Raw genomic sequence first — 27,640 nt, forward strand, 5'->3', positions numbered from 1 at the left:
AGTTTGCATGAGGGACATTAGTGACTCTGTCACGTGGAAGCCTATAGAAACAACTGTCATTACAGAGCAAGGGATTGATTTGCCACACAACAGGAACTCGGGAGAGAAAGCAGATGTGAAAGAAGGGAAGAGGAAGATTTGGAAATGAGGACAGCAGGGAAGTCACGCTGAATATGGCCCAACTAACACCACTGCCCTGGTACGCAGCAGCTGAAGGCTGAGAGGAAAATGGAGCAGCTTGAGAACACCGTGAAATGAAGAGAGAACACACAAGCCAGGTCAATTCTTTCCACTCCACACCGAGTCACCCAGCAACTCTTCCTGCTCCTGTGGCAGGTGGACTATCACAATTTTGCATCCTTCATTAGGGCTAATTAGTTCACTTGCTGACAGTGCTGAAAGAAAGGCCAAGTGTTGGCTCAGCCAGAGGGAGTGACATCTTCAATTCCTGCAGGAGCCTGCTGCCCAAGGAAAGCCTGGGCTGTCCCTGCCTGTGGAACTGTCCTGCATTCCCTGATCTGAGGGCAGGCTCCAGAATAAATCTTATTCCTTTCAGTTCCACTACCATCCACTGCTATCAAAAATCAGGAATATGTTATTTTGTCCTCTTTGATCTCATTCAAACCGTGAAAACAACAGCCTAAGCATTTTGCCCTGCTGTATCTCGGGGAGCTGGAAACCTTTTACCAGCAAGAAATTCTTACAGCAGTTACCATGGTGACTCTGGTAATAGATATTTAAAGGCAGCTCACTCATAATCACATTCATTAGATATCAGGAGGCTTTAGTAAGAGAGGCACAAAAAGCTTGAAACCAGGGAGCCAACCAGGCTTGGTGATGGTATAAGAAATTTATGGGGAGGGATCTGCTAATCCCATAATTTAGCTGGACACAAAGGGCTCCTGTTCAAATCTAGAATGGCACTGAAGCTTGCAGAATAAACTATTTTTAGTTTGTCAATTTAAAAATTGGTTCTGAAAGCCTCATTTCAATCGTGGTACTTCAATAAATCCTTTCAGAGTGGGCATTGCCAGAAATATCAGAAATAGCTGTGCCACAGCTCCATCCCCCATTGGGGCCAGGCTGCTGGGAATCTCCAAAAAACTCAAGTCTGGATAAAGCTCTCTGAGTTGATAAGGTATGTTTGGTTATACAAATGTTAATTATTTATTTCTTCAGGTTTGAGTCCACAGCTTTCCAATCCACTGGAACAGAACCCAGAGAATCTGCAGAAGCAGAGCTGCAGATAGGGAGCCACTTCACCAGGCTGGCTAAGCCTGTGGAACAGTCATCAAACTGAGATTTCCTTTCTCTTTTTGCTGCAGATTTCCATGACAACTTTCCTGCAGTATCAACTTCTTTTTGTTGGAAAGGTCTCTCAAAGAGAATTCAGGCTTCTATAGCAACAGCCGAAAGCCCTGGGAGATGATGATGCCTGGAAGTTTTTTTAGACCACACAAGTGTGTTTTAAATTTTATAGGTGAAAACAAAAATATGTGTGATATTGGGCAAACTGTGAAGAGGAGAAGGAGTACCTTGCTGAAGTGGAACAAACACAAAGAAACCACCTTGCTTTCAAAAGGGGTGCAGACTTTGAGTTCTAAAACGTTAGGGACAGCAGACAGGATCAAACACTCATCTTGAAAAGCCACATCCTGTTCCTTCTTGCTGAGTTACAGAGCACAGTCACAAGGAATGAGTCTGCTGATCCTAAAAGGAGATTTTAGTCCAAGATCTCTCTCCACAGCCTATTTTATATTGACTTAAAGCAAAAAAAAATTGGAAAATCAGTGGGTCAGGATACATTTTGAGTTTTAACTCAAATATACCTGCCACCTACCTGTAATCTAACCTTTTTCTTAGTACTTAAGCTGTTTGCCATGGTAGTGACACAGTATTCTCCAGCACTGAGAGCTACTTTAGGAGAAAAAAAAAAAACAAAACCCAGCTGCACTCTCAACCAAATAAATTTGCTAAACTCATAAGCCAAGGAAAGTACAGAGGCTGAAGCTGCTTTCCCTCACTGAAATTAGATCTATTCCACAAAGCACTCCACTTCTGCAATGCACTTTCCAACCTAAAGTCTTTTAAAGAAAAAAAAAAAAAACAACAAAACCCTACACTCACAAGGTCAATGAGAAGAAGGAAAGGATTAAATTTAATGTATAGATGAGAATACCACAGGGTGGAAACAAAGCCCAGCAGGTCCCAGCAGCTTCCCTTTTGCAGCCACTGGAAACCTCTTTGTACACAACAGGTGAGATCAGCATGTGACCACCTGCAAAGCAGCCCCACTTTCTTCTGCTTGTGGTGATTAAAAGCTTTTCCTTTTTTCATTAAAATACCCAATTATTTATCTCCTCTTCTCATTCACCCCTACAACATGACTGTTCTGATAAGGAAAAAAGTGCCCACAGGTAGGAATGAGTGCAAAAGAATGGATTTGATATAATTCTTGTTGACTTCCACCTTCAGTCACTTCTTGCCCAGCTGAATAACTTTCAGAAACCACTCTGGAACTGGCATTTTGACAAAATAAAAGCTGGGGACTGTGAAAACTTATTTTAATTTTTAATAGCACTTCTAGAGTCTACTCAAAACCTGGGAACTCTACAACCAAGACATATGCAAAACCAGGATTTCTGACAAACCCCTCATTATTTCCAAGATTTATCCAGTCTGGAGAAGACTGGAGCGTGGGAGTCACTGAGTCACTGCAAAGGTCAAGTGAGACGCAATTATTGGGTGTCGCCGTGTGCTGCCCTCTGCTGAAGCAGCCACCGAGCTCCTCGGAGCAGCACAAAAGCTCGGGATCATCTGTGCCCGCTGCTGCCGTCACACTCACCCGAATTCAGAGTGTTTCATCTCGGGGGACTGGGCGAGGTTAAAAAGAACCTGAGCTCTTGCACTGGACTGAGCAGCTCCAGGGTAAAGGAGTGGCTCAGGGACAGCGACAAGGAAGAGGGCTGGATGCACCACCTCTCTGCAGTGGTGGAGGTTCACGGGCTTGGAAAGAAGAAACAGCTGAAAATTGGAATGAAACAACTTGTTTATCAAAGATGTTGAACTCTCATAGTCCCTCTCAAATCCTTAATCCTCCATCTGATTTCACCCACACGAAAAATCTGTTCAGGCAGATGAGATTATTCAAAGACTCAGGCACCAGAATTTGTTCTTATGTAGGACAGAATGGGAAGAGGAGAAAACTATTAAATATCTAAGGGATATCTAATAATCTAATATCTAAATGGCATCTAATCACACATTAATATCCATAAATAAGTATATTTTATAGAATCATATTTACAAAATTCTTGCTTAAATATTTTATTTACAAACAAAGACTAACCCAGCCTTTTCTCCAAAACCCGGGGAAAGGGGAAAGAAAGTCAAAGCAATTATTCAACCATACATATAAACTCTTAGGGCTGAAATTCCCAATCCAACATATATTATTTTTTCCCTTTTGACCTTTGGAAATTAGGCTTTGCTGTGTGACTTCAGCCCAGCAAGGTTATTTTGGATCAAGAAGATTGAAATCTTAAGTTGAGGGTTCCTTAGGGAGATCATCCTGCCAGCAACCTCAAGATCTTGCTGTAGTAGATTTTAACCACGTGCTTTTTCATGGGATTTGACCTTAAAAAAAAAAAAAAGGGTGTGGGGGAGAAACACCCCCAAACAAACAAAAAAATCATAATTTAAAAACCCCAAGGACGAAAAAAGAAAGAAAAAGAGGGAATAGCAGCGGGCAGGGGGGCCCTGCTGGTGCAGCCAGCAGAGGGCAGTGAGATTTAGAGGAAAGTTGTGGAACTTCGTCTAATGAAGTATTGGAAGTGATAAAATTATCCATTTAAATCGTTATTTGAAGCTACCTACACTAAGATATAAGCAGGACAGAGCAAAAAAGGACCAAAATATAAAAGAAAATCCTCTAAAAAGTCGTGTTTCAGGGTTATCAGGAAGATTTCATACTAATGCATAATTTATTTAATTTTGAAAGTAATTTTCAATTACTGAAACACTATAATTCCATGCATTCTATTGAAACCAAGACAACTATTTCTCATAGATTTAAAAACCTATGGGTAACTTAAAATAGAAAAATATCAAATACAAATAAAGGTATTTTTAAGGCACACTTATCATCACTTGTGAAGATGAAAAAGGGTTCCAGTCCACAAGAACAAGAAAGTAAAACAGGTGAAGAAAAAAAGCAACACAAGTAGGAAACATGGAAATTTTTTTAATGCTCACTGCACCTTATTCACCAAAAGGAAAAGCATTTCTCACCCTATCACCAAACAGAACAGCTCCCCAGAGCTGAGGGCCGTGCACGATTTGACACGAGCCCAGTTTGCATTTGGTGATGGAACACTGTGGATATCCTCAGAGCCCTTTTGAGCCACACACGTCCCGAGGCCGGGGAGCCCGAGCTGTCCCCGGGAGCAGCCGGGGATGTCCCGGTGCTCCGGCGTGCCCGTGGCACAGCGGGGACACCTTCGCCAGGCTCGGGTGCCCTGGGCCGTGCAGCCCCGCCGGAGCCGCGGGCACCCCCCGGGCTGCCGCTGCCCTCCGAGCCCCGGCTGCCCCTCCGAGCCCCCGGCTGCCCCTCAGAGCCCTGCGGGAGCCCTGCTGCCCTTCAGAGCCCCGCGGGGGCTGCGGGAGCCCCGCTGCCGTCAAAACCCCCCTGCCCCTCAGAGCCCCCCTACCCCTCAGAGCCTGCGGGAGCCCCGCTGCCCTCAGAGCCCCCGGCTGCCCCTCAGAATTCCCCTGCCCCTCGGATCCCGGCTCGGCTCCGGCGGGACGCCTGCGGGCACGGGCAGCGCCCCCGCCCTGTGCTGGACCTGTTGCCCCCCAGACACCGGCGTAAGGCCGGAGTCAGCGGCGGGGAGGATGCGGGGACACGGCAGCGACACCGCGACACCTCACCCGCTCCCCGCACCTCAGCCAGGGCACAGGGACTGCGTCCTGCACTGCGGCACCTCAGCGCTCCCCCAGCACGGGGATGCCCGGCGCGAGGCTGCCGGTTCTCCCCAGCCCAGCCGGTTCCCCCGCGCTGCCCTCACCGCCCCGCGCTCACCTGCAGCCGCCGCCGCCGCGCTCGGGGATGCTCCGCAGCCGGAGCCCTCACCTCACCTGCACCGGCCGCCCCGGCCACCAGGGGGCTGCTGTGCGGCACGCCGGGTAATGTAGTCCCCTGGCTGCCCGGGACGGCCAATCCCCGCGGCGCGCCGCGGAACGTGCCGGGAGTGGTAGTTCTTCCCGGAGGCGTCGGCGCGGGGTAGACTGGGAGGTGTAGTCAAAACTCTGCGGTGCTCAGCCGGCTTCTCCCCGCGGCAGAACTACAGCTCCCGTGCGCCCCCGCCGCGGCGGCTGGCGCGGGCCCGGACGCGGCGCCGAGCTCCCGCGGGTGTGCGAGCGCATGATGGCGGCCCCGCCGCCCTCCGCGCCGGGAGAGCCGGCGCCGCCGCCGCCGCCTCAGCCGCTGCAGTACAGCCTCCTGCTGCAGCACCTCGTGGGCGACAAGCGGCAGCCCCGCGTCTGGGACCCCTCCACCTTCGGCGGAATTCCGTGCCCGCCCAAGAGCGAGGAGCAGAAGATGGTGGAGCGGGTCATGGAGAGCTGCCCCTTCAAGGCGGCGCTGGCCTGCGTGGGAGGTGCGGGGCTGTGGGGTCGTTCGGGGGTCCCTGTGGCGTCAGGAGAGGGGCGTATGGAGAAGTGACTGCAGTCCCCTTGTTTGATTTTCCTCCTAAGCCTCCTCCAGTGCCTGTCACTTGTCCCAGAGGGGGATCTGTGTCTGCCTTCCTTGGAGAGGCTCAGATGCTCGTGGCCTTTCCTCGCCCAGCACGGGCTGTCACTGGTGTCCATTGCACCGAGACATTCCTGCCCTGTCACAGGCAGCGGGAGCAGAGCCGCTTCATTGCCTGCAGGGAATGTGCTGCTCCAACGCAGCCAAGTTAATTTCTTTGCTTATCTCTCACAGGGTTTGTTCTGGGAGGTGCGTTTGGTATCTTCACAGCTGGCATTGACACCAACGCGGGGTTTGATCCTAAGGATCCCTACCGCATGCCCACAGCCAAAGAGGTGCTCAAGGACATGGGGCAACGGGGCATCTCCTACGCCAAGAACTTTGCCATCGTGGGTGCCATGTTCTCCTGCACGGAATGCATGGTGGAATCTGTGAGTAAGAGCCTCTCAACCATTAAGAAATGTTTTCTGGTACCCTTTAAAATCTTCTACTAGATCCAAATAAGTACCTATATCCTCTTTGCAATAGGGCAGTGGAATAGGCTGCTTTGTTCTTTCTTTTCAGCTTTGAGATCTGTCTTCAAAGCTGCTGTTCTCTGACAGAATGAAGAACTCTTTTGCAGTACCAAAGTCCTTTTCAGTTTACGTCCTAAATGCATTGGCAAGCCTAGGCATTAGTTTTTAAAACCCTAGCTACAAGTGCTTGTGTAAAATGTCAAACTGTGAGTTGCAAGATGGTAATTTGAGTGTCTAAAAATTCCATATGCAGAAAGGGATCATTTGATGAAAGTTCTTGAGTAACAGGCTGGTTTTCATCTGGCCCCTACAGTCAGAAATGACCTTTTGCAGCTCAGTGGTAAATCTATCATCTGTTTTTTAAAATAGGAAAATTACCCTGTTATGAATTTGAGTCCTGCCTTTTAATTGAAAGGCACAATTACTTCTTAACTCATCCAGAAGTAAAGTGTATCTGCTTGCACAATGGAGCAGAACAGAGAGATCTCTGCACTGGTGAACATCCAGCATGTCCTGGCTATGGAAATAGCCCACCTCTGTCAGCAGGGGCTGTGACTCTCACCTCTGCCAAGCAGCAGCTGCATGGCCAGGCTCAGGGCTGCTCTCATGTAGTTATTGCACTTTTAGACTCAGGGCTGTGTTCTGTCCTGGCTCACCTGAGGATCCTTCCCACAGCACTGCATTGCACCATATGGATTTGTCTCACCTCTCCCAGTTACCTTCTCCATCCTCCCTTCCCAGCCCTGCAAGTCTGGGAGCGCAGGGCCATCTGCTGAGAGCAGAGGGAAGAACATCCTTAACTGAGAAGGGGATGGAAGGTCGTTTAACCTTGGCACAGGTACTGAGTGCTTATTCCATATTTACTTGTTGGCTCTGATTTGTGATTCCTCAGTATCGGGGGAAGTCAGACTGGAAGAACAGCGTTATCAGCGGCTGCATCACGGGAGGAGCCATCGGCTTCAGAGGTTGGTGGTGCCTGCTGGGAGCTGTTTCTGTGATGGGATTGAATTTGGTCATGCAGCACGCGGTGTTCTCAGTGCAGCACACACACCACAGACCTCTTAGCATGGGGCTGTGGGGAGGCCAGCGTGAGAGTGTGCTCCGGACTGGCAGAGCTGTCAGCTCCAAGAATAAGTGGGGATAAGGAAGGGTTGAAGGGTTGGTCATAGAGGAAAATCAACAAAATTCACTTGAAGGAAAGTCAGGAGATGGTGGTGGCTGTCCACACTCTTCTGTGGTGTCATGGGAGAGAGCCAAAAATACATACAGAAGCTCTTGTGTTAACTGAGCTCTACACATCTGCCATTTCACCGTCTCTGCTACTCTCCTTTGAAATTAGAACTAAAGAACTCTGTTTGTACCACGTGTAAAATGCTTTTCTCCTTTCTCATGTATCAGTTCAAACAGACAATTCTACTTACATGTGAACGAGAAGTGGGGTTTTAGTCCAGCAGCACTAGTGGAGACTTTCCTTTAGTGGTAACATCTGGGAAAATGCCCAAGTAGGAGAGAGCTGCTCTGCTCATCAGAAATATCAAACTTCTCTCACTCTCCTTAAGAAAAAACTGTCCTGTTTTAAGAAGCATAAATGAAAAGAAAGCTCTTGAAAGTGCTGCTAATTGAGCTTGTTAAGTTGTGTTTGTCCTAGACCTAATCCTCTTAGAGCTGTCAGAGCAGTGGCTGCTCCTCCTCTCCCTCCCTAGCCCCACCAAGCCACTTGCAGGGCTCAGACGAGAGCACAGTAAAATCAGCAGTGGCCACGGGAGGCTTCTCTTCTGTCCCCTGGGTGAGCCTGAGGCCACAGCACCCAGAGAGCAAATCCTGCCGGCCCAGGGGGTTGTACAGGCAGTGGCATTGTCCCCTGGGAGGGCACTGCCAGCTTCCTGCTGCTGTGAGCTCTGAGGCAGCACAAGTTACTGGGAACAAAGAATATTTTCCCTGCTTTGTCTCATGGTTTCCCACCCTTGCCTTGCAGCTGGGCTGAAGGCCGGCGTGATCGGCTGCGGAGGATTCGCCGCGTTCTCCGCTGCAGTCGATTACTACCTCCGGTAACGGCCTCGGGAGCAGCATTCCCTGCTGCAGTGCTGCTGCCGAGAGCCTGCACCACGGCACAAGCACCAGGCTTACCTTTCCACCGCCTCTGGAGTCGGGGTGGCGCTGGCCACTTTGGGAATGACTAACAGCAACCTGGCTGCGAGCCCTGGCGAGCTGCTGCAGGCAGGCTTGTGGGAGCATGGGAGCATGGAGCCAGGCACAGAGCAGCATCTCCAGGACACATCAGCTGACTGTCAGTTTCCAGGAAACATGCCTGGACTCTGAGCTCTTTCGATGCTTTGGGGCTGATTTTGATTAAGTCTGTTGCTGGCATCAAAAGAAGGCAGGAGGACAATCTTCGAAGAGAAATGCAGCAATTTAGGTTATCACGTATTTGAAGGTGCTGCAAGTGTTTTAACAGTTTGCAGCTTGCTACTCTGTTGGGGAGAGGTAAGATCCTGTGGAGAAATAAGCTTGTTCCAGGCTTTTCTTAAAATACCATCTGAAGACAAACCACCATCTGTACAACTTGTCTTATTTCAAATACAGAGATGAGCGCCAGATTTCTTTACCATGTTTTAAAGGGAAAAGCAGAAAGGAATCCTTAGCCTTAGAGCTGTGTGGTTACTGGCAGATGAACAAAACAGTTTAAGGGAAAAAAAGAGGTTGTTGCTGAAGTATAATTCTCTGTAGCCACTTGGCTAGCCTGATTTAACCTCACTGTGGGAGTGCAATCTTGCTACTGCTTTAACTGCCCCAGGCTCACCCCATTAGTTCCAGCAGTTTGATAGTGAGACTTAGAAAGCAGAGCTGTGAGAATAAACCAGTGTTTGACAGATAACTGGGCACTCACTCAGCACACAGCCTGCTTCCCATCACATCCCTGTGCCACCTCCAAGTGCCCCAGTGTTACACAGGGAGAAGTGAGTGTTTTTTCTGCCCAGAATTGGTGCTGAAATCAAAACATCTGTTTGTCAGCTCAAGGAGCAGCTGCCTCTTTGATTGCTGTTCTGTCTGCCCTCCTGCTATTCTAACCAAGCTCCGTTCCCAGACCTCAGAGGGTCATTTTTGACCTTCATTGAGCCACTCCACAAAGGCAAACACTCCCTCTGATCTCTTTGAGGCAGTGGCATTTCAGATGCAGTGCACACAACTAATAGGGATTCTCCCACCCACTTCCCCTCCTTTGCATCCACAGTCGGACATCCCAGAACAGTGACAGCCCTTGTTGACCTGGAAGAGCAGCAGTGTGTTTTGGCTGATACAGTGGTCAGTGGTCAGTTTGGAGGCACATTGGCTTCTATTCCCACATGGAAAGAAGTGGGGAGACAGCAAGCACCATGTGATCTATCAGATGAGGTTTCCAGATCTCCTGATGTTCCTTGCTGTGCCTGTTCAGTATCCTCAGGCCAGAAGCTGTGCAAGTCAGCTGAATTTTAAGCTTGAGTAATTCTAGGCTGATTAAACAGCCTGGCTCCAGACAGTCCAGGTTTTTTTCCTCCAAAATGCAAGGATGTAGCCCAAACCATAAGAAGTCTCTTCAAAGATTGCCTGGCACAAAGCCTGTGCTTATACCACTGGCTTGAAATGCAACTAGCAAGAATTCCACGACAGAAAGAAGAAGCTGTGATGCCAAAGTGATCAGTTAGTGCAAACAGCAACACCACAGGGCTTCTTTTGTGCAAATATCGGGGCTTTGCATTTTTATTAACATTTTTTTTTCTCCTCACGAGGTTTTACAGCCATTTAAAGTTTATAATCTACAGAAATTGAAACAGAACACAAACAAAAATATATCCTTAACAACTTTTGAAAGTCAAATATTAATTAACAGTTCTATTCTACCTGTAGCTGCAAGAGTCCACCCGCCTCTTTTCCTTCCTGTAGGGACAAGCAAAAGCCAGTCATGGGGATAGCCACAGCCTGTTGTGCTGGGCTGTAGGGGCCTCCAGCCACTGTCACAGGGGGAGATTTGGCTGTACAGAGTCTCCATCTGGAATGACAGTGTGGTGGACAGAGACTTGGACACACGTAACAAGTCAGACACACACAGGGATCCGTTGTGCTGTCAGATCTAAAGCCCGGCCTCCTTGCTGGGTCCAGGGCCAAGACAGACACCTGGTTATTTTCTGCAATGCTGTTTCCCTTCTGTTTAGCTGGTAGTCAAGAGGAGCAGGGTCTGGAGTGTGAGCCCTTTGGAGGGGGACTGAGACCTCCCCTCCTTGGTTGTTTTGCTGGTGCAGGGCTGGCAGGTGCTGCCTTCCCCAGGGAGGTGGCTGAGGACATACCTGGTGCATCGGTGGCTGGGCTCTACCTGGAACAGTCCATGAGCTGGGAGGGTAAAGGCAACGCTGCTGTGGGGGACACGCTTGGTCACTTCTCATCCATCTCCATTTGGCACAGGAGAGCACAGGGCCAACGCAGTCGGGGACATGGGGGGGCTTTTCCAACAAGAACACGGACTCAGCTCACAGAGCGAAAGGTTTTGTGTCCCAACAGGTACCAACACCTACGTGGGAGCATGGGGGATGTCCCGGGAGCCGGGCACTGGGGCAGCCTGTCCTGCCTTGGGACATGGCGTGACAGCGCCAGCCATCAGCTGGGAGGGGGCACTGGAGCCACCAACAAACAGACCTGAGCTGGCTGGGCACGGCTAATCCAGCAGCAACCACTCCGGGAGAAAGCCAGAATGGAGCATTTCTGCCTTCAGTCACGAGGGCCATGAAGGCTTTCCTCCTCCCATCCTTCTGTGCTGGTTCCCAGGCTGGGTGACCATCCAGCTGCTGCAGAGCACTTGCCTCTGGCAGCCAGGCTGCCACCGAGGCAGGGCCATGTTCTGCCATGTGCCCAGTGCAGCAGGGAAGGCCAAGGAAGGGATAGAAAATCTCCTTGTCCCCATGGCCACGGGAGGGATGCTGGTGCCCCAGCAGGCTGTGCCACGGGGTGCATGCAGTGCTCATGGCAGTGCTGGGCTGGCAGGGGTGTCAGTGCCTCGCTATGGCAGAGACAGAACTGTACAGCAGATACCCTGTTCCCCACCAAATTCCCAAATTGGGGAAATTTGCGACCGCATCGGTGCCAGAGCAGCCGTGGGGTCAGCCCACGGTGCAGAAAGCAAACCTGCCTCTGGCTGGCCATCCTTTCAGCCTGCTGTGGATTGAGACCAGCACAGCACCTCTGGCTCCAGCCTTGTGTGAGGGGTTACCCCATAACGCTGCTCAGAGGCAAAATCCAGCGAGGGGAGGAACCGCCACGCCACACGCACACAGGCAAAGCACAGGGCTGGAGAGGGGACTGGCCTGAAACACCCAGAGGAGCCGTGGCAGGGAGGGAGCAGCACCCTGCTCCTCTGCTCTCGTGGTCGCAGTTTGCTCAGAGCGGAGCAGGATCCAGGCACAGGGTCCAACGTTTGCGCAGGCAGCGAAGCCAAAGCAGAGCTGGTTGTCACTGTCACCAGGGAGGGAGGCCCGTGAGCTCCCAGCCTCGGAGCAAGCCAGTGCTGCACATGCAGGCGTGGGCAGGGAGCTGGGCAGCAAACAGGCACTCGTGGGGCACTGCAGGCTTCAGGCGAGGGGTGCCTGGTAGGAGTGAGCGGGCAGGAAGGAGTCCAGGTGAAAACTAGCCAAGGGGGAAGCCTGTGTCCACAGCCCTTGTCAGTCACTACCTCTTCCGTTGAGCAAATATACATAAAAACAATCCTTGAACACAAGAAGGGACATAAGACACGACTACTTTACAGAGAGGGCCTGGCACCTGGTGGGACCGGGCCACTGGAACGTGATTGTACAGGAGCTGCAGGCAGCACCGTCCTGGGTCTGGGCTGGTCTCCCTTGGGGACTGTGGTCCAGTCTGTGTCCCCCAGCAGGGAGCTGGAGTGTTTGCAGCTGGTGCCTTCTGCCTGCAGGCTACACGTCCGTGGAGAAGTAAAGTGTGTTGCGTTTGAGCTCGCTGAAGGAGATGGGAGGATGCTGCAGGTAGTAGAGGAGGACCTGGACCTGGAGAAGGTAAATGGGGGGTGTTACTACAGAAGGGGAAAGAGCTGCCACCTCCCAGCTTGTCCCATCCAGCAGGAAGTAACAAATCTACCCAGACAGGCAGGTGAACCCCTCCAGTACCCAGCTCTTACCTGGGCCATCACATCGTGGGACCAGATGTCAGAGGCCAAGGTGAGGTGTGCCTTGCTCTCCCCCTCTGAGGGTCTCAGAAGTGTTGGCCCAAAAACCGTGGCCAGATTGTGGAGAGACATTTTGTTGATAGGTTCCTTTTCAGCCACCCTGTGGGGTACAGGGAGAGAGGCAGTGTCAGCCCCTAACAATGTTCAGGAGTGGGGATCCATGGGGCGATGTGGAGGCTGAGGGCTGCTCACCCTTCTCCCAGCAGCAGTGGGGCACCTCCAGCTTTCCCCTGCCCTCTGCAGCCCCCAGAAAACCCAGGTGCAGGGCAGGGAGCTCTGCCCCCTTCACGGCCTCTGCTGGAGCTGCCGGGCCTGGCTGGGAGCCCTGGGTGTGATGTGGCAGCAACCGAGCCCTCACTTCTGCACTGCGGGGCCTCCTCCCTTCCCGAGGCTGCAGGGCACGGGGAGCCCTGCACCAGCCCGTGCCCCCTGCACCCACTCCCCTCGAGGCTGCCTGCCCCAGGAACCCTGTGGGAGCCCTGCCAGCACGGAGGGAAGCAGGACCACAACATTGCCATGTTAGGAGGCAGCTGTGCTCCCCGGCACAGGCTGCTCGCTTGAGCCCCGGCCAGGGGAGCAGATGTGGGAACTGGCTGTGCCCGGTTCTCAGGATGGAAATGGATTTTTCCTTCTCCATCCCCCAGCATCAATCACTTTTTCTGTTTGGTTTTAGCCAAACCAGAGGAACAGAAAAAAAACTTTCATGATGCAAGTAACATGAGCCGTGAGCTCCAGTCCCAGGCTCTCGCCAGGCTCTGTGCTTTGCTCTGCTGCCCTTCCACAGCCCTGAACCTTCCCTGGGTTTTGGGCTTCCAGGGAGCCCCAGTCCTTGAGTCCCCCGGTTGGGATGCACCTCATCTGGGCCAAGACAAAGCCTGTCAAACACACACACTGCTGCACTCACCCTGGGATAGCTGATATGAGGTGTCACCTGCAGTTCTGGGACATTTCCACAGAGGTGACTGTCCTTGGTTCTTGGCCACCCACTGCTGACAGGTGACAGGGATTGCTGCATCTTGTTTTGCAAGGACTACTGCTGGACTGGTGGGAAGGGACACAGAGCTGTTTTCCTGCTAAGGGGGACACTGCAGAGCTCCCAGTTGATTCCTGTCCTGTGCTGAGGCCAGCTGCTCCCTGCAGAGTTCATCCAACCAGCTGCACGCTGGCTGCAGCAGCCAAGTGTTCCATGTTTGCAGAGGCCGTGTGCTCCCTGCAGAGCTGACCCGGATCGCTGGCCAGGCACAGCCCAGGCCCTGCTGGCACCACAGCTGGTGGTCCTGGGACACCAGGGGCTGCTCTGGAGGGGCAGAACGGCTCCAGGACCCCCCACTCCTGATATCAGAGAAGGGTCTGAACAAGCCGCAGTCTGGGGAATATGCCAGAGCCCAGAGAGATGGGGCAGGTGGGACACACTTGGAGCTGTACCCTCTTGGAAAGGCTGGGAAAGGACCACTCCATGCCTGCCCCAAGCTGCTGTTGCTGGCCCTGACTGCTGCCCTGCTCTCCACCAGCACAGCATCACCTGCCTCCAGTCTGGGATCAGCCTGGAGCCATGCAGGCACCACAGGAATCAAACAGCAGCTCTAACTCTGTTCCATGTCCCATCCCCACGGCAAAGCAGTGAGACAGACCCGTCCTGCCCTCCCACCCATCCCAGGCAGTCCCTGAGCCATTACCTTTTCAAGTGCTCCAGCAGGAAGAGGAAGGTGATGAGGTTGGGGTCAGGCAGGGAGCGGAGAAGGTGCATCATGCAGTTCTCCTTGGCAGCAGGATCTGAAAGGGCTGGAGGAAAGAGGGAGAGGGCTCAGGACAGGCTCTGCTGCAGCAGCAGGACCCACCACAGCCAGATACCTCCCAGCAGCCGGTGTGTGAGCACTGGGGAGCAGCACCACCAGCCCTGAGCTGGCCTGGAGCCAGCAAAAACAGCCAGGACCAAGTGAACTGAGCTGGGAAGGACCCTTGGGAGTCTCCCATCCCAGAGCAAACAATGCCAAACAGAGTTTGTGCATCAACCCCTTCCCATCCCCGAGCCCTTACCGATCCCCTCCATGAAGGCGGGGTAGAGTCTGTCAGTGAGGAGGGGCTCGGGCAGCTCACGGAAGTACAGCTTCAGCGTGCCAGCGATGGCATTGATGTCCATGTCACTCAGCATCACCAGGATGTCCTTGTTATCTGTCCAGAGAGCACCCACATGTGACGCCTCCTGCCCTCCTGATCCCCTCTGGGTCTCCACCCTCTGTGTCACTCCAGCTACCCAGCCAGGCTGCCAGCTGCAGGGCAGGGACAGCACTGCTGGGTTCACAGCCCCATTAGCCAGGCTGAGGCTGGGAAAAGCCTGGTGGATCCCGCCTGGCTGGGTAGCTGGACACACAACAATTTGCAAATCCATTTGCAACATTTCCCTGACTCAGTGTCTCCCAGGAGCCAGCCAGGAGTGGCAGCAGCTCAGAGGCACAAACGGGCTGGGATCTCTGGGTGTTTTTGTCCCCCCTCACCCCCAGCCCCTTTCTGTGCAGAGTGGCACATCTGGCACAAGAGCAGTGCAATAACCAAACCCAGGCTTGCAGAGGGCTGGGGGGGTCTCAGAACACCAAGCTCCCCCAGGACACTCACTCGCATCAAAGACAGCTTTCAATGCCTGGATGTCAGTGGCGACTCCAGAGATCCTGTAGATGCCAACCTCCTCGATGCCCCTCTTCTCCACCTCCTCGACGCACTGGCGCACGATGTAAGGCACCTTGGAGCGCTCGCGCCTGGCTCGGGAAGCGGAGCCGTCAGCAAAGACTCCCAGGGGAACCCGTGGCAGCCAGCCCAGCCCTGCAAACCCAGTGCCCAGCCCTGCGTGCACGAGGGGAGGATGGGAATGGCAAAGGGAACAGGAAAATCCCCAGCAGAGAGCAGGCCAAGGTCCCCAGCGCTGGTGGGAGCAAGGGGACACAGCGCAACCCCACCCCCAGAGCAGATCGGCCCCACAGCCCTGCATTTACTTTGTCACAACACTGATCTTCACCCCGAAGACACCAGTCTGCTTTTTGGACGGGGTCCTCTTCAGGCTCATGTCCCTGCTTGTGAACTTCATGGAGAACTCCACCTTGATCTGTGGGAGACAGGGGGTGAGTCCTGGCTGGCCTGAAGGCAAGAAGGGACTGCATTCACAGCGAGGGGCTGTGGGTCCCCCACCCCACTTACTCCGTTCATCTCAATCACATCCATGTGCCAGTTTTTCGTCTGCACGGCCTGTGGGTCCAGCTGTGGGGAGAGATGGTCTGTGAGTTCTGTGGGGACACAGCCTCGTGCCAGCCCTGCTGTCATCCCAGCCTGGTGGCCCCCAAAGCCCCTGATCTGCAGATGGTGTAGGGCACAGGACATGCTTTCCCTGTGCAACATGCTGCTCGTGACCGGAGGATGGAGAGGTTCCCCTTTGGGGTCTGGGGTCCCTCTGGCTGTGCCCTGAAGCCAGGTGGGCTCAGCCCCCCTGTCCTGCCCTCTCCCCAGAGCCCCTGCAAGGCAGTGCTTTAACCCACACCCGAGAAGCAAGAAACTTCCAAGAAATTAGGACTATTTCTGGCGGCAGATTGATGAAACAGAACTAGGGCAGCGTTTTCCATGCAGAAAAACAACATCTCCCCATAGCCAAGGCTATTTATAACCCCTGGGAATGACAGGCTCTGCTATTTCTGGCTTTGGGGCTAGCGGGGGACTCGGTGACGCTGCCCTGGCGCCCGGGTGCAGTGAGAGGTGCTGGCATTCCCAAGGCCCTGGCACGTGCCGTGGTGGGTTCCGGGCCCCAGGGCTGGGCAGAGGAGGGTGCAGTTGCCTTTTGGGGCTTTTTGGTCCCCAGCTGGTGGTATTGATCCAGCCCCATCGATCCCTGTAATGCACAGGGCAGGCAGCCCAGCCCTAATGTCCCCTTGGGGAAGGGGATGGGATATGGGAGCTGGTGGGGGCTCCCAGGGCTGGGGACACGCAGCTGCCAGGCCACACTTGCACCAGGCACGTGGGGTCACTCTGCAAGGACACAGGAGCTTCCTGCAGCTGCTGGGTCAGGAGATGCTCTGGGCAAGTGTAAAGATGTTCAGAGCTGCTGCTCCAGCCACGGAGCTGCTGTTCCCCTGCCCATAAAGTCACTGCATGTCACGATGAGGGGGGGCACTGTGGGGTCCCTCATGTCCCTTCTTGCACACCAAGACCCCACAGTCCCAAAGACAGGCTCGAGCTGCCCTGGCTCTTGGCACATACCCAGCACAATGGCATTGCCAAATGCCCAGCCCTGTGAGCCTGAGCAGCTCCTCAGCCATGGGAAAACTGTGGTCCCCAGCAAGGCAGAAATGCTGCTGTCTCCAGCATGGCCCAGGAATGGCTCCTGACATGGAGCCCTCCCTGGTGCTCCAGCCCAGCCCAGGGAAGAGCCCAGCGAGTGCCACGCTGCTTCCTCTGTGCCAGCCCTGCAGCTGCTGGAGAGCGGGAGGAGGAGAAGGAAAGCTGCAGCTGCCCTGGGCTCCCATGGGACCCTGCAGCAGGTCTGGACGCTGGGATCACGAGACTGCAGCCAGACCACAGCCAGCCCCAGTCCTGCTGCTCCAGCTCCTCCATGCTGCTGTCCTCAGGGCTGCATCCCCCACAGCGCTGCCATGAAGCCACCACAGCCAACACCACTGTCCCAGGCACTTTCACCCTGTTCCCCACATCCCTGTCCCACTCATGGCAGTGAAGCCCCCTCATCCCCCAGCCAGGTCAGGAGCCTCCCAGCTCTACAACACAATTTTAACTGCAGCCACCATACGTGCCTTCCCCTTCCCCACCCCTCAGGTCCCTCTGGCTCCGATGGCCCTGGCAGCTCACATCTGGAAGGGCTTTAGCAGAGCTCTGAAGAAAGCTTTTATTAAAGCCAGGTTGGCTGCTGCCAGTGCTGCAGACCTTACCCTGAGCACGTCACTTCCCTGCAGCTCCTTCCCCCTGCACGCTCACAATCATCCCACAACAGCCAGCAGGCCCAAATTTGGGCTAGTTCTGCTGGCACCATGGGCCTGAGCCCCCCTGCAGCTAGGGCAGGTCCCTGTGCACCGCTGTGGCCTGGCCCTGGTGCTCTCTGACCCTCCTGGCCAGCACCCCATGCAGCAGCAGCAGCAGCACACGATGCTGCCACTCCCCAGTTTAAGCAAAGCCACGTCCAACACTTCATCTCCAGGCGTGGGAGGATGGATGGGAGCATCCACCCACAGAGCCAGAGGCAGCTCCTGCCCACACAGCGCTGGCAAACACCCCGTCCCAGCTCCCACCACCATCTCCTTCTCCTCTGAAGGGAACTGACTTGCTCCAGCAGGACGCAGGGACATCCCAGGTCAGTGGGGAACTCCTGGGCCAGGATCCCTGGGGAACAGCCTTCGAGCCAGCATTGTGCAGGATGAGATGTCAGCTCCTCTTTGGAAGATCAGACAGCTTCAAACACCCCTCTGTGCCTGGGGAAACATCTGAGCCAGGTCACCAGCAGGTCTCCAGGCTGCTCCCTCCTGCATCTCAGGGACTCTGAGCCATGGTGGTATCCATGCCCAGGTCAGCATTCACTGCGGTGCTGCTCTCATCCACTGTGAGGTGAAATACCCTCTGTTTGTTGCCACAGGGATGTGCCATCATCCTGGTTTCCCAAATTATCCAAGGCTGTTTGCTTGTAGGACAAAGCCCCAGGTTGTGGAGGAACAGGCAATGAGCATCCTGGCAGTCCTGCAGCACTTTGTGTGTTCTGGGGAGGTCCTGCTGCTGGCCCTGCTCTCTTACTGCTTGTCTTGTCCAGGGGACAGCTCCAGACTTCAGGTGATGAGGCCGCATCCTGGAATTTTGTCCTCAAGACATGCCCAGGTCATGGCACTGTGACAGACCCAGGCAGGGTTGGGCGCACAGAGCTCCAAGGTGAGGAGCTGGTAAGGCTCCAAATCCTCAGGGTGGTTCCCCAGGGCCCCAAACACTGGCATGCTGTGGTGGGGCAGGGACTGTCAGGCTGGGCATGTCCCCTCCTCACATCTCAGGCCCATGAGGTCACCCCACCTCAGCCCTGGGTGAAGCAATTGGGAGCAAACCGGTGACTCAGTCTTTGAGGTCATCTCTGCCAGGGCCCTGGGGAGGGGGATCCCAGAGGAGCTGCTGCAGACAGCGTTGCTTCCCATCAGTGTGGCACCCACAGATTCCCCAGCCTGGCCTCCTGTGGCTGCCCTGGTGAGCAGATCCCTCAGCAGACCTCCATGCCAGAGAACAGACAGTCCCTGAGCCCCCCAGCACGGTGGGACAGAGCAAACGCTGCCAGTGGCCAAGTGGCCAAGCACAGCCCCCCAAAAAATCAGTAATTCACAGCCCCGACTGAGAGCGACCCGAGGAGCAGCAGCAGCAGCACCCACAACCCACCAGGACCCTGCCGGGACCTGCCGGGGCCACATCCTGCCCTGCAGCCCCGGGGAAGCCAGCAGCCAGCACGGGCACGGCAAACGAAACCCCTTCATGTTGTGACCCAGCAACAGCCGCCGGGCAGGCTCCCCACGGAGCCCTGCTGCCCCTTAATCCCCCGGGCTAGGCACAGAATCGAGGTTAATGCCGCTGCGTCACACGCGGCCCCGCCGCTGCCAGACCCAGCCAGCAGCTCCCCGGGCCGGGGGACTCCACTAGGGAAACCCCCAGAGTCCCCCGTGCGGCTTCTGGGACAGCCTGCAAGGGTGCTGTCCCCCTCCTTTGTCACCTCTGTCGCACATCCCCGCAGCACCGGCTGATGTGGCTGCGACACAGCTGCGAGCTGGGAAAGCCTGGATCGACCCGGCTTGCAAGAGCGGGGACGGAGGCACCGGGCGCTGTGGCACCCCGGGAAGCCAGCCCCAGGCAGCCCAGAAGCATCACTGCCTCCGGGGCAAGCTCCAGGGCCGGGCAGGGGTTCCCTGCCCTGCCTCTGCAGGACCCCCCGGTGCAAACAGCTCAGCCTCCGGGAGCTTGCCAGCACACACAGGGAGAGGGAAGGAGGAAAACAAACACCTCACAGGCTGCCAACTGCATCGAAGAGCTCCCAAAGCACCCGAACACCTCCCTGCTCCGCGCACAGACCCCGCAGCACGCATTCTCTGCACAAACAACACAGCCCCCCACCCTACAAAACCACCGGCCAAAAAGCCACGGCCACCAGGCAGAGCAGAGCCCCCCCCGAGCCCAGCACTGTCCCCTGCAGCCGCCCCCACACCCGGAGCACCTTGTGCCGGAGCAGTTTGCTGCGCACCCTGCCCCAGAGCCGGGCGCCCGTGTTCGGGGCTCGCTTCCCCTCGGGCTCCTCCACGCCGCGCTCGCCCCCGGGGCCGGGGCCGGGGCCGGGGCCGCCCTCCGGCTGCACCAACACCTCCGTCATCGCGACGACCGCTTCGGCTCCGGGCAGGCGACACGAGTGCGGCCGGGAGCGAGCCCGCGGCTGGCTTAGCGCAGCATCCGCATCCCTTCGGCCGGCGGCGAGAGGTCAGCGGGGGCCGGCGAGGGGAGCCCTGCTGGGGCGGCGGGGCGGCGAGCGGCCGGGGCTCATCTTCAGGGTGTGAGCCAGGCTGGCGAGGCGGCGAGGCAGCCCCAAAAACCTCCCTCCCCCTGCGAGGAAGTGACTCAAAGGCAGCCCCCCCCCGGCGGCCCCCACGCGTTTAACTCTCGCCCTGCCGCCCGCCGCCGCTCGGCAGCGCCGGGGGGGCTGCCCGGGCTCCCCCCGCCGTGATCCGCCGTTATCCGCTGTTGTTATCCCGCTGCTGTCATCCCGCTGCCGTTATCCGCCTCGCAGCGCCAGCGGCAGCCGCGGCCCCCGAGGCACCGCCGGCGGCGGCTGCAGCATTCCCGGCTCCCCGCAGGAGCCAGCCGGGCTCTCCCGCTCTTGCTGAGAGCAGGAGGAGGCTTCTGGGGTCTGTTGTCACGCCTAGGGACAGCTGGGTACCCCCATGTCCCCTCTGTGTACTCTGGCCCTTGTCAGCCCCACTGCCAGGGGGGCCGGGAAGCCCTGGAAGGGTCCCTGCACTGAGGGGCAGGATTGGGGGGACTTGACTGTCCCCCAGTCCATCCTCAGCAGCCCCTGGAGTCCCCACGGGTCTCAATGGCTCCCTGCAGGTCAAGGGTACCCCAGCATCACAAATTTCCCCTGCCAAAGCCTCTGCCAGCCCAGAGAAGGGGACAGACAGATGGACAGGCAGCTATTCCCTGAGGGTACAGCAGGCACCGTGCCCATGACTACACAGGCTCTGCTTCAACAGCCACATCCCCCCGGGCATCAAATGGGCTGAGGAAGGGGGTCCTGAGACCCCCTTCCTGCACCCACTGCCTGTCTCCTCCAGGGCCTGGGGGCCACATCCAGCCTCTGTCCCCTGCAATGTGGGCACAAGCACTCACAGCCTGCTTTGCCCACCACAACATCCGTCTGCCACCCTGGCACAGCAGCACACACCCCTGCCAGCACCCAGCAGACACAGCCCAGCTGCTGGGAGCAACTGGGACAGCTCAGAGCAGGGCTGAGCCCTGCAGTGCAGGGGACACAGAACCCTTGTGGGGACACAAGCCAAACAGGGCAGCCCTACCCTGACTACAGCATATTCCAGCTTTAGAGAATGGTGTTAATAACAACAAAACAGGGTTAGTGCCGACCAGGAGTCACACCTTTCCACTGAGCAGCCAGTGCTGCTGTGTGGAACCAGCAGCAGCTCATGATGAGCCCAGGGACCAGCCAGAGTGAGGAACATCCAGGGCAGCATCTCTGCCCGAATGGCTCAGGGAGAAGGCAGGGGGGCAGCTCTGGGGCTCGACTACAGCCCACAGCCCCAGAAGCAGCACTGCCCATCCTGCTCACAGCTGTCCTGCCCTGTCACCAAGCCCAGCCCTGGGGCAGAGGCTGAGCTGTGGCTCTGGGTGACACCAGGACAGCCCCAACCCTGATGCTCTTCCGTCCACCCATCCAGATCCTCCTTGGGATAAGCAGCCCCAGGGCCTTCTCTCTTTCCTGCTCTTCCCCCACAACGTTTGCACAGCGGGTACGGGCTGTGCTGTCCCCGTCCCGACCCCCGCATCTCCCAGCATGACTCATGTTTGTTGATCCAGGCTATTTCCGAGAGCGCAGCTGGACTGATCCCCGCGGGACACCGAGCCCCTTCCCTGCCCTGGCCTTCCCACTTGGCCCAACGCCACCTCCACACCACTGCTTCCTGGGGGAGAGGGCAACAGAGGGGGGATTTCAGGTATGGACAAGCCACTGGTGAAGCTGAGCCCCCACCTCCCACCCTGTGCCCCCTCCAGTGCTGTTTCCCCACAGCGTCCCCTTCCCAGCAGCATTTCCCTGCTGCTCTCTGCTCCCCTGGGACCTGCCCTCGGTTGCTTTCCCACGGAGCAGGCAGCCATGAGGGGCCCTTTGAAGTAGCCCTGGGTCCAGGGCTGTGTCCCAGGCGTGACCCTGTCCCCAGCACAGCCAGGAAGGCAGCCAGGCTGGGCTGCCCACCCGGAAAACACAGAGACACCCCCAGCCCCAACTGTGTTCCCCTGGGCTTCCCTGCAGCCTGGCCAAGGTGGCTGCAGGGGGATTGTGAGGTCTGGGGGTTGCCTGCCCTCCATTCCATCCTCCTGGTCCTGCTCACCTGGGAGCATCTCAGGGCAGCCCAGGCCTCCATCCTCCCTGCCTGGCAACCGCCAATCCGAGGCGGCTCAGCCATCACCCTGGAAACCCCCGTTGCCATAACAGCAGCTGATGGAGGCGCAGGGAAGGCAGATGGTGGCAGAGGGGGACACAAGAGGGACGGGGGGCTGCACATGCAGAGCCCTCCCTAGGGCAGCTGCCAACCCCTCCCCACAGCAACCCCGGGGCACAGCACGGAGAGCAGCAGAACGGAAACAATTCCAGCCCAGCTGGGGCTGGATGCACCTCTGCAGGGAAGGTCTGACTTTGCCACCTCCACAAAGGCCCCTCTCACTTTGTCCCACCTTCTCCTGCAGCCACTGTGCCCCAGGACCATCAGCCCCCCAAGCCTGATGCCCACCCACCTCACTGCCTTCAACCCCACAACTGCCGTACCTCGCTCCCAAAAGCAGAGCTGCCCACCCCAGGCATCAACCCAGGACAAACCTCCAGCCCAGGTGCCAAGCCCTAAGGAGCCCCCCTTTGGGTGAGAGGATGCCCAAAAGCCCCCGTGCATACCTGGATCTGCCCCTTGCCCATGATCTTGTCCACAATTTCGTTGTTGTCCTTGTTGAGTTTGGTCTTGTCATAGCACTTCTCGTAGCAGAGGATGCGCAGGGACTGGGAGCCCTCCAGCTCGATCTCAAACTCCTGGGGTGTGGAGGGAGGGTGGCTCAACCCCAGCACCCCAGAGAAGCCCCAAAACTGGGGTTGAAGGGAAATGGGGAGCACAGCCCCTCCCTGCATGCCACCCTCCCTCACCTCATTCCACTGCGGCTCCGTGGTGTCCCGGAACACCCTGGTCTTGGCTTTGCTGACAAAGTAGCCAAAGGAGTCCACCTCCAGTGTGCAGTAAAGATCTGGGGGAGCAGACATGGCTCAGCACCCCAGGAACACCCTCACCATCTCCCAGGGGACCACTGTGGGCAGAGCAGGGCCACGTGCTGGACCCCAACTCTTCCGAGCCCGCTGGCCCCTCCAAGCAGGGTGGGCACCCACACTTACTGGCTGATTGCTTGAAGCCCTTGGCGGAGTGGACAATGACGTGCAGGAACCCATAAAGCCCGGGGGACTCGTCATCTGTGGCATGAGAGCAGAGGCTGTGTCAGGGCCTGGGGCTGGCCATCCCCAAGGCAGCCTTTGCCACCTTTGCCACAGCAGGCACAGTGCCTGCAGTGACACCCAAAGCCCCCAAGCTCCTGGGAGGGACATCCCTAAGTCCTGTATCCCCTACTGACAGACATCCCAAGCTCTCCTGCTGCTGGACAGCCCTGGGGGAGGTTCCCAGTGGGGCTGGCTGGGTCTCACCCTGGGCACACTGCTCCTGCCCAGCCCATGGCACGGGCTGGAGAGAGCCCAAAAGCAGCTCCGTGCTGCAGCCGAGATTGCTCTGCCTGGGAGCCCGACGCTGCTCCAGCAGTGCCACCTGGTGGGAAGCTGTCCCCTGCTCGGCCGAGTCTCTGCTCCGGCTCAGGGACCCCACAGCTCCTGCCCGGGCATCATCCCGAGCAAAGCAGGACCCAGCGGCCACTCACCGTCCTTGTTGCTGGTGACTGGGATGTTGTGGACAGTGCGGAGCTTGAAGCAGGATCCTGTGAGCACCTGCAGCTCCACTGAGCTCAGGACAAAGGCCTGGAGGTCTGGGAGAGGACAGAAGCTTCAGAGGGACGCAGCCAGTGCTGGTCATAGAGACTGCAGAGCACCAGGCTGAGATCCTATGAGACTTCCCTGTGGCTTCTGGGGGGAACCAGGAGCCCCAAGAGGGCCTCAGCAGCTCCAGACTTACCCTTTTTCTGCAGTCTCTGGATGGCCTCCCTCCACTCGGACCGCTCGTAGTCGGAGGAGAGCAGGAAGAGGTAGCTCTATAAGACAGGGAGATGTGGCAGGCTGCGTGCAGGCAGGGCTGAGCCCAGCCCCAGCCCGCCCTCCTCACCTTCCCATTGCGGTTGTGGATGCGGAAGGGAATGGCAGGTGAGTTGAGGAGCAGCCAGAATTCGTTCTCAAACATCTTCTTCTTGAGGCGCTCGATGGCACGGCTCTGCCCCTTGTTGGCTTTCTGCAGACGGGGAGCAGAGAGGACCTTTCAGAGGCGCCCCTGTCCCCCAGGACCCATCCCTGACCTAGAGGCAAGGCCCCCACCCCAAGAGCAAGTCCCACACCCTTCTCTCACCTCCTTCTGCACCTCGCTCTTGATGGCTGAGATCTTCATCTTCATGTCCTCCAGCTCGTGGTCGGGGATGACATGGACCTGCGGGCAGTGCTCCGACTCCTCCGGCGAGGGGAACACCAGGTCGGCCAGGGGCACGTACCACTTGCAGTCGTACTGCTGGTGCTTCCTGCAGCAGGGCACGGGTGCTGACTGACGCCTGACCCCCTCCCTGGCACATCCCCCTGCCCACATCCCCCCCGTGCCCAGCGCCCTCCTTACCCCACTGCTGTCTTCTTCAGCTTGGCACAGAGCAGCACGTCGGTGAAGAGGAAGACGTGCCGCAGCTTCCGCGAGCCCTCCGACAGCTCCACCAGGAAGCCATCCTTGACAAGCTGCCGGGTCTGTGGGCCAGAGGGGCCACCATGAGAGCAGGCAAGGAGCAAAGGCCAGCAACCCACGGGGAAAGGCCGATAATCCTGTCCCTCTCTGTGGCTCGGCCACCAGGAGCAGGGGGAGGTCCATGTCCTCTACGCTTAATAAAGCACCAGCAAGCAGCAAGGACCAGGTAGAGCCCTAATCTTGTACCTGGAACTGTATCTGGAGGAGCCTCTCCAACTCCTACCCCGGCACTAAGGAGCTCTTCAGGGCAGAGACACCAGCCAGGGGCTGGCAGAGAGCTCAGCCCTCACCCTGTGCCCAGGCACTGCCCACCCCACAGGCTCACCTCGCCCTTGGGGGTGGTGACCGCTGTCCTCCGGGGGTCGATGTCCTCATTGATGCTGGAGAGGAAGTTCTGGGAGATGCGGAGGGCATCCTGGAGCAGCGGGTAGTCAGGGTGGTCAGCTGGGGTGTGCTTGAGGAGGTCCTGCAAGGAGACAGGCACAGGTTAGCAGCTCGAAATCACCCAACCTGGAGACCCCTCACCAGCACTCCCCACAGCAGAGACAGAGCCCACCACCACCCCCGTGGGACTGGCGTCACACTCACGTGCAGGACGAGGGTGCTCCGTGTCACCCGGTCGATGGGTTTGTACAGCAGCGCTGAGGGGAGAGACAAAGTGTCAGCAGCCACCTGTGGCTGGAGCCCTGGCCCCTCTCCCCCTGTCACAGAGAGCACAGGGGCAAGCAGGGGAGCCCAGATGCCCAGAGAGCCCCCCTGGTCTGCACAGAGCCCTGGGCAAGCATCTGAGATCTGTCCTGCACAGCTGGACAATCGTGGCAGTGCCGGGAGCAGGGGGCAGCCAGCACTGCCACAGCCCCGTGCCCTGCTGTGCTGGGGGCACCAGGAACCACAGCCAGGCTGATGAGCAGTGGGGACAGGATGTCCCACCACACCTGAGGCAGCACAGGACAGGGACAGCCCTCTGGAGGGCAGGGCCTCCCCGGGAGGGCTGCACCCACACTTGCTGTGCGGTGGCTGTGGAGCGGAAGAGCCGTTCCTCACCCTCAGCAGCTTTTTCAGTTTCCCTTTTTGCTCAGCGCTGGGTCTCATCCCTCACTGAGCTCTGCCACCCCATGGGACACCCTGTACCCACCCCTCTGCACCACCCAGGTGCAAAGAGGGCCCAGGCTGCTCCAGCAGCAGCAAAACCCCCACGTACAGAGATCACCAGGTCCAAGGCTTCAGCCCCACACCCCTGCCCCATGCCCCTGCCTGCAGCCCCCCTGACTGCCTGCGAGGCTCCACCCAGGGCAGAGCTGCCTCACACACAACCACACAGCACACACAGGGAGTACAGACACCCCCTGCTCCTGCCACACACCCTCCCAGCAGGAAACAGCCCCAGAGGCTCTTCAGAGGCACGTTTCAGTGGAAGCAGACAGACCCTTCCCCTCCTCCCCACCTCTTTGGGCAGGCAAAGGCACAGAGCCCACTCACAGTGCTGCTCCCCGTGCCTGGCCACATTCATGTCTCCCCAGGCTGCTTCCAGCCAGGCTGATGCCTCTGGGGTTTCCCTTCCCTTTGGAGCACTTCCCCAAACTGCCAGGGCCGAGAGCAGCCAGATTTTGGGCCATGGGAGAGGAGGGAAAGCTGCCACCTCCTCACCCTGGGCTGACTCGTGGGGGATCCCCATCCCCGTGACCCCAGAGGAGGCTGCCTCATGGCACCCAGTCCTGAGACAGGGTGAGCAGGGGGTCTCTGTTCGGGTGACAATGCCAGGCTGAACCCCAGCCAGAGGCTGCACCCCCAGAGCTCCATGGCAGACGGTAAAACAAGAGCCCTGCTCCCTGTGACAGCCAGCAAGAACCCTGCTCTGGGATAAAGGTGACAGGCAGGGTGCCCCTTTTCCACCTTCCCAGACCCACAGGAAGGATGCACCCTCCTGCTGCCATCACCACAGGAACACACAAAGCTCCGGGGAGCCTCTGGAGGGGTGGTCCCAGCACAACAGAGGAGCAAGGGGCTCCTTGTGCCCACAGTCCTGCCAGCCTGGGACCCACGGGCAGCAGAGGCAGGGATGCCCGGTGCCTCTCCTCCCAGCCATGGAGAGCTGGACATTCCAGCCCCACGATGCTGGGACAAATGGGGACCCCTCCCCATCGCCATCCTCACAGCACAGCCCGGGACGAGGGGGTCCCCCAGCTCAGGATCCCCCTGCCCACCCCAGCTCCCTCTGTCCCATCGCTGGGAGGGGACAGCGAGCTGCCCGGAGGGGACAGCGAGCGCGTGGCTGCGTGTGCCGGAGCCAAGATGATTCAATGGAGCCTGGAACAAAGACGCTCCCAACTTCAGCCTGCAGAGCACGACGCAGCACCTCCACCCGCCCGGCACAGACCCCGCGGCATCCCTCCCTACCGGCACCGCCAAGCGGAGCCGCCCCCCTCGCCTCACCATAGGTGCAGTTACAGCAGAGCCGGACAATGACGAGGATTTCCATGGCAGCCCCGTCTCCGCGCAGCCATCGCTCAGCCCGGCTGCGGCACCGCTCCGGCCGCTCCTCCGCACGGCTCCCGGCACCGCCGCGGGCGGGGAGGAGCGCTGGGCAGGGGCTGGGGGGCTGCCGCACGCCCCCAGCATCCTAAAGAGCCGCGACCCCCCCCCATCCCCGCCGGCTCCAGGCGCACAAAGGGCTCGGTAATTCACCCGCGCACACAAAAGGCTGCGCCCCCCTCCCCACGCCCGCCGTACCCTCCATGGTGACGGACGTGTGGCTCTCCTTGGAGTCCTTGGGGCCCTTCACCTTCAGCTCCTAGGGAGGGAAAGGCCCATCAGCACAGCCCGCGGGGGCTGGGCTGGGGGGGAGGTCATGGCTCAAGGTCATGGGGACCCCCCACCCTTCCTGCACCCCCTGGCCCCAGCCTGGCCGTGCTGGAGGCCACACAGGGGTGCTGGGTGAAGGAGTGTGGCTTCCTGCCTGGCTGGG

At 57.5% G+C, this 27,640-nt stretch overlaps 3 protein-coding genes across 6 annotated transcripts in view; 1 reads left to right on the forward strand and 2 right to left on the reverse strand.

The window, feature by feature from the left end:
- SPECC1 (sperm antigen with calponin homology and coiled-coil domains 1) overlaps nt 1–5,175 on the reverse strand; it is an 87,489-nt gene extending 82,314 nt beyond the window's left edge. Inside the window, exon 1 of the mRNA XM_038157762.1 lies at nt 5,081–5,175. The gene's annotated coding sequence lies outside the window, so the exon portion shown is untranslated. The remainder of the gene's footprint in view (nt 1–5,080) is intronic.
- Nucleotides 5,176–5,369: 194 nt separating this feature from the next.
- Nucleotides 5,370–9,136, forward strand: TIMM22 (translocase of inner mitochondrial membrane 22). The gene is made up of 4 exons (XM_038157979.1): nt 5,370–5,657; nt 5,984–6,180; nt 7,157–7,229; nt 8,240–9,136. The coding sequence occupies exons 1-4, from the start codon at nt 5,423–5,425 to the stop codon at nt 8,314–8,316; spliced, it is 582 nt and encodes a 193-aa protein (XP_038013907.1). The 5' UTR covers nt 5,370–5,422; the 3' UTR covers nt 8,317–9,136.
- Nucleotides 9,137–9,970: 834 nt separating this feature from the next.
- ABR (ABR activator of RhoGEF and GTPase) overlaps nt 9,971–27,640 on the reverse strand; it is a 37,812-nt gene continuing 20,142 nt past the window's right edge. For 2 of the 4 annotated variants that reach the window (XM_038157975.1, XM_038157976.1), the window contains 18 exons: nt 27,406–27,466; nt 25,264–25,316; nt 25,001–25,141; nt 24,556–24,677; nt 24,298–24,463; nt 24,061–24,183; nt 23,914–23,989; nt 23,663–23,767; nt 23,133–23,207; nt 22,890–22,987; nt 22,647–22,778; nt 15,662–15,721; nt 15,460–15,569; nt 15,086–15,225; nt 14,510–14,644; nt 14,149–14,254; nt 12,425–12,572; nt 12,154–12,293 (listed from right to left, as the gene is read on the reverse strand). In XM_038157975.1, coding sequence (XP_038013903.1) covers nt 12,204–12,293; nt 12,425–12,572; nt 14,149–14,254; nt 14,510–14,644; nt 15,086–15,225; nt 15,460–15,569; nt 15,662–15,721; nt 22,647–22,778; nt 22,890–22,987; nt 23,133–23,207; nt 23,663–23,767; nt 23,914–23,989; nt 24,061–24,183; nt 24,298–24,463; nt 24,556–24,677; nt 25,001–25,141; nt 25,264–25,316; nt 27,406–27,466 — 1,941 coding nt within the window. In that variant the 3' untranslated portion in view covers nt 12,154–12,203. Of the gene's footprint in view, nt 12,294–12,424; nt 12,573–14,148; nt 14,255–14,509; nt 14,645–15,085; nt 15,226–15,459; nt 15,570–15,661; nt 15,722–19,694; nt 20,019–22,646; nt 22,779–22,889; nt 22,988–23,132; nt 23,208–23,662; nt 23,768–23,913; nt 23,990–24,060; nt 24,184–24,297; nt 24,464–24,555; nt 24,678–25,000; nt 25,142–25,263; nt 25,317–27,405; nt 27,467–27,640 lie in introns of those variants that run through there. The other 2 variants (XM_038157974.1, XM_038157977.1) reach the window with 2 other exon arrangements.

Source organism: Motacilla alba, chromosome 19 (genome assembly GCF_015832195.1).
Source record: "Motacilla alba alba isolate MOTALB_02 chromosome 19, Motacilla_alba_V1.0_pri, whole genome shotgun sequence".
In the NCBI taxonomy this organism is placed as follows: domain Eukaryota; kingdom Metazoa; phylum Chordata; class Aves; order Passeriformes; family Motacillidae; genus Motacilla; species Motacilla alba.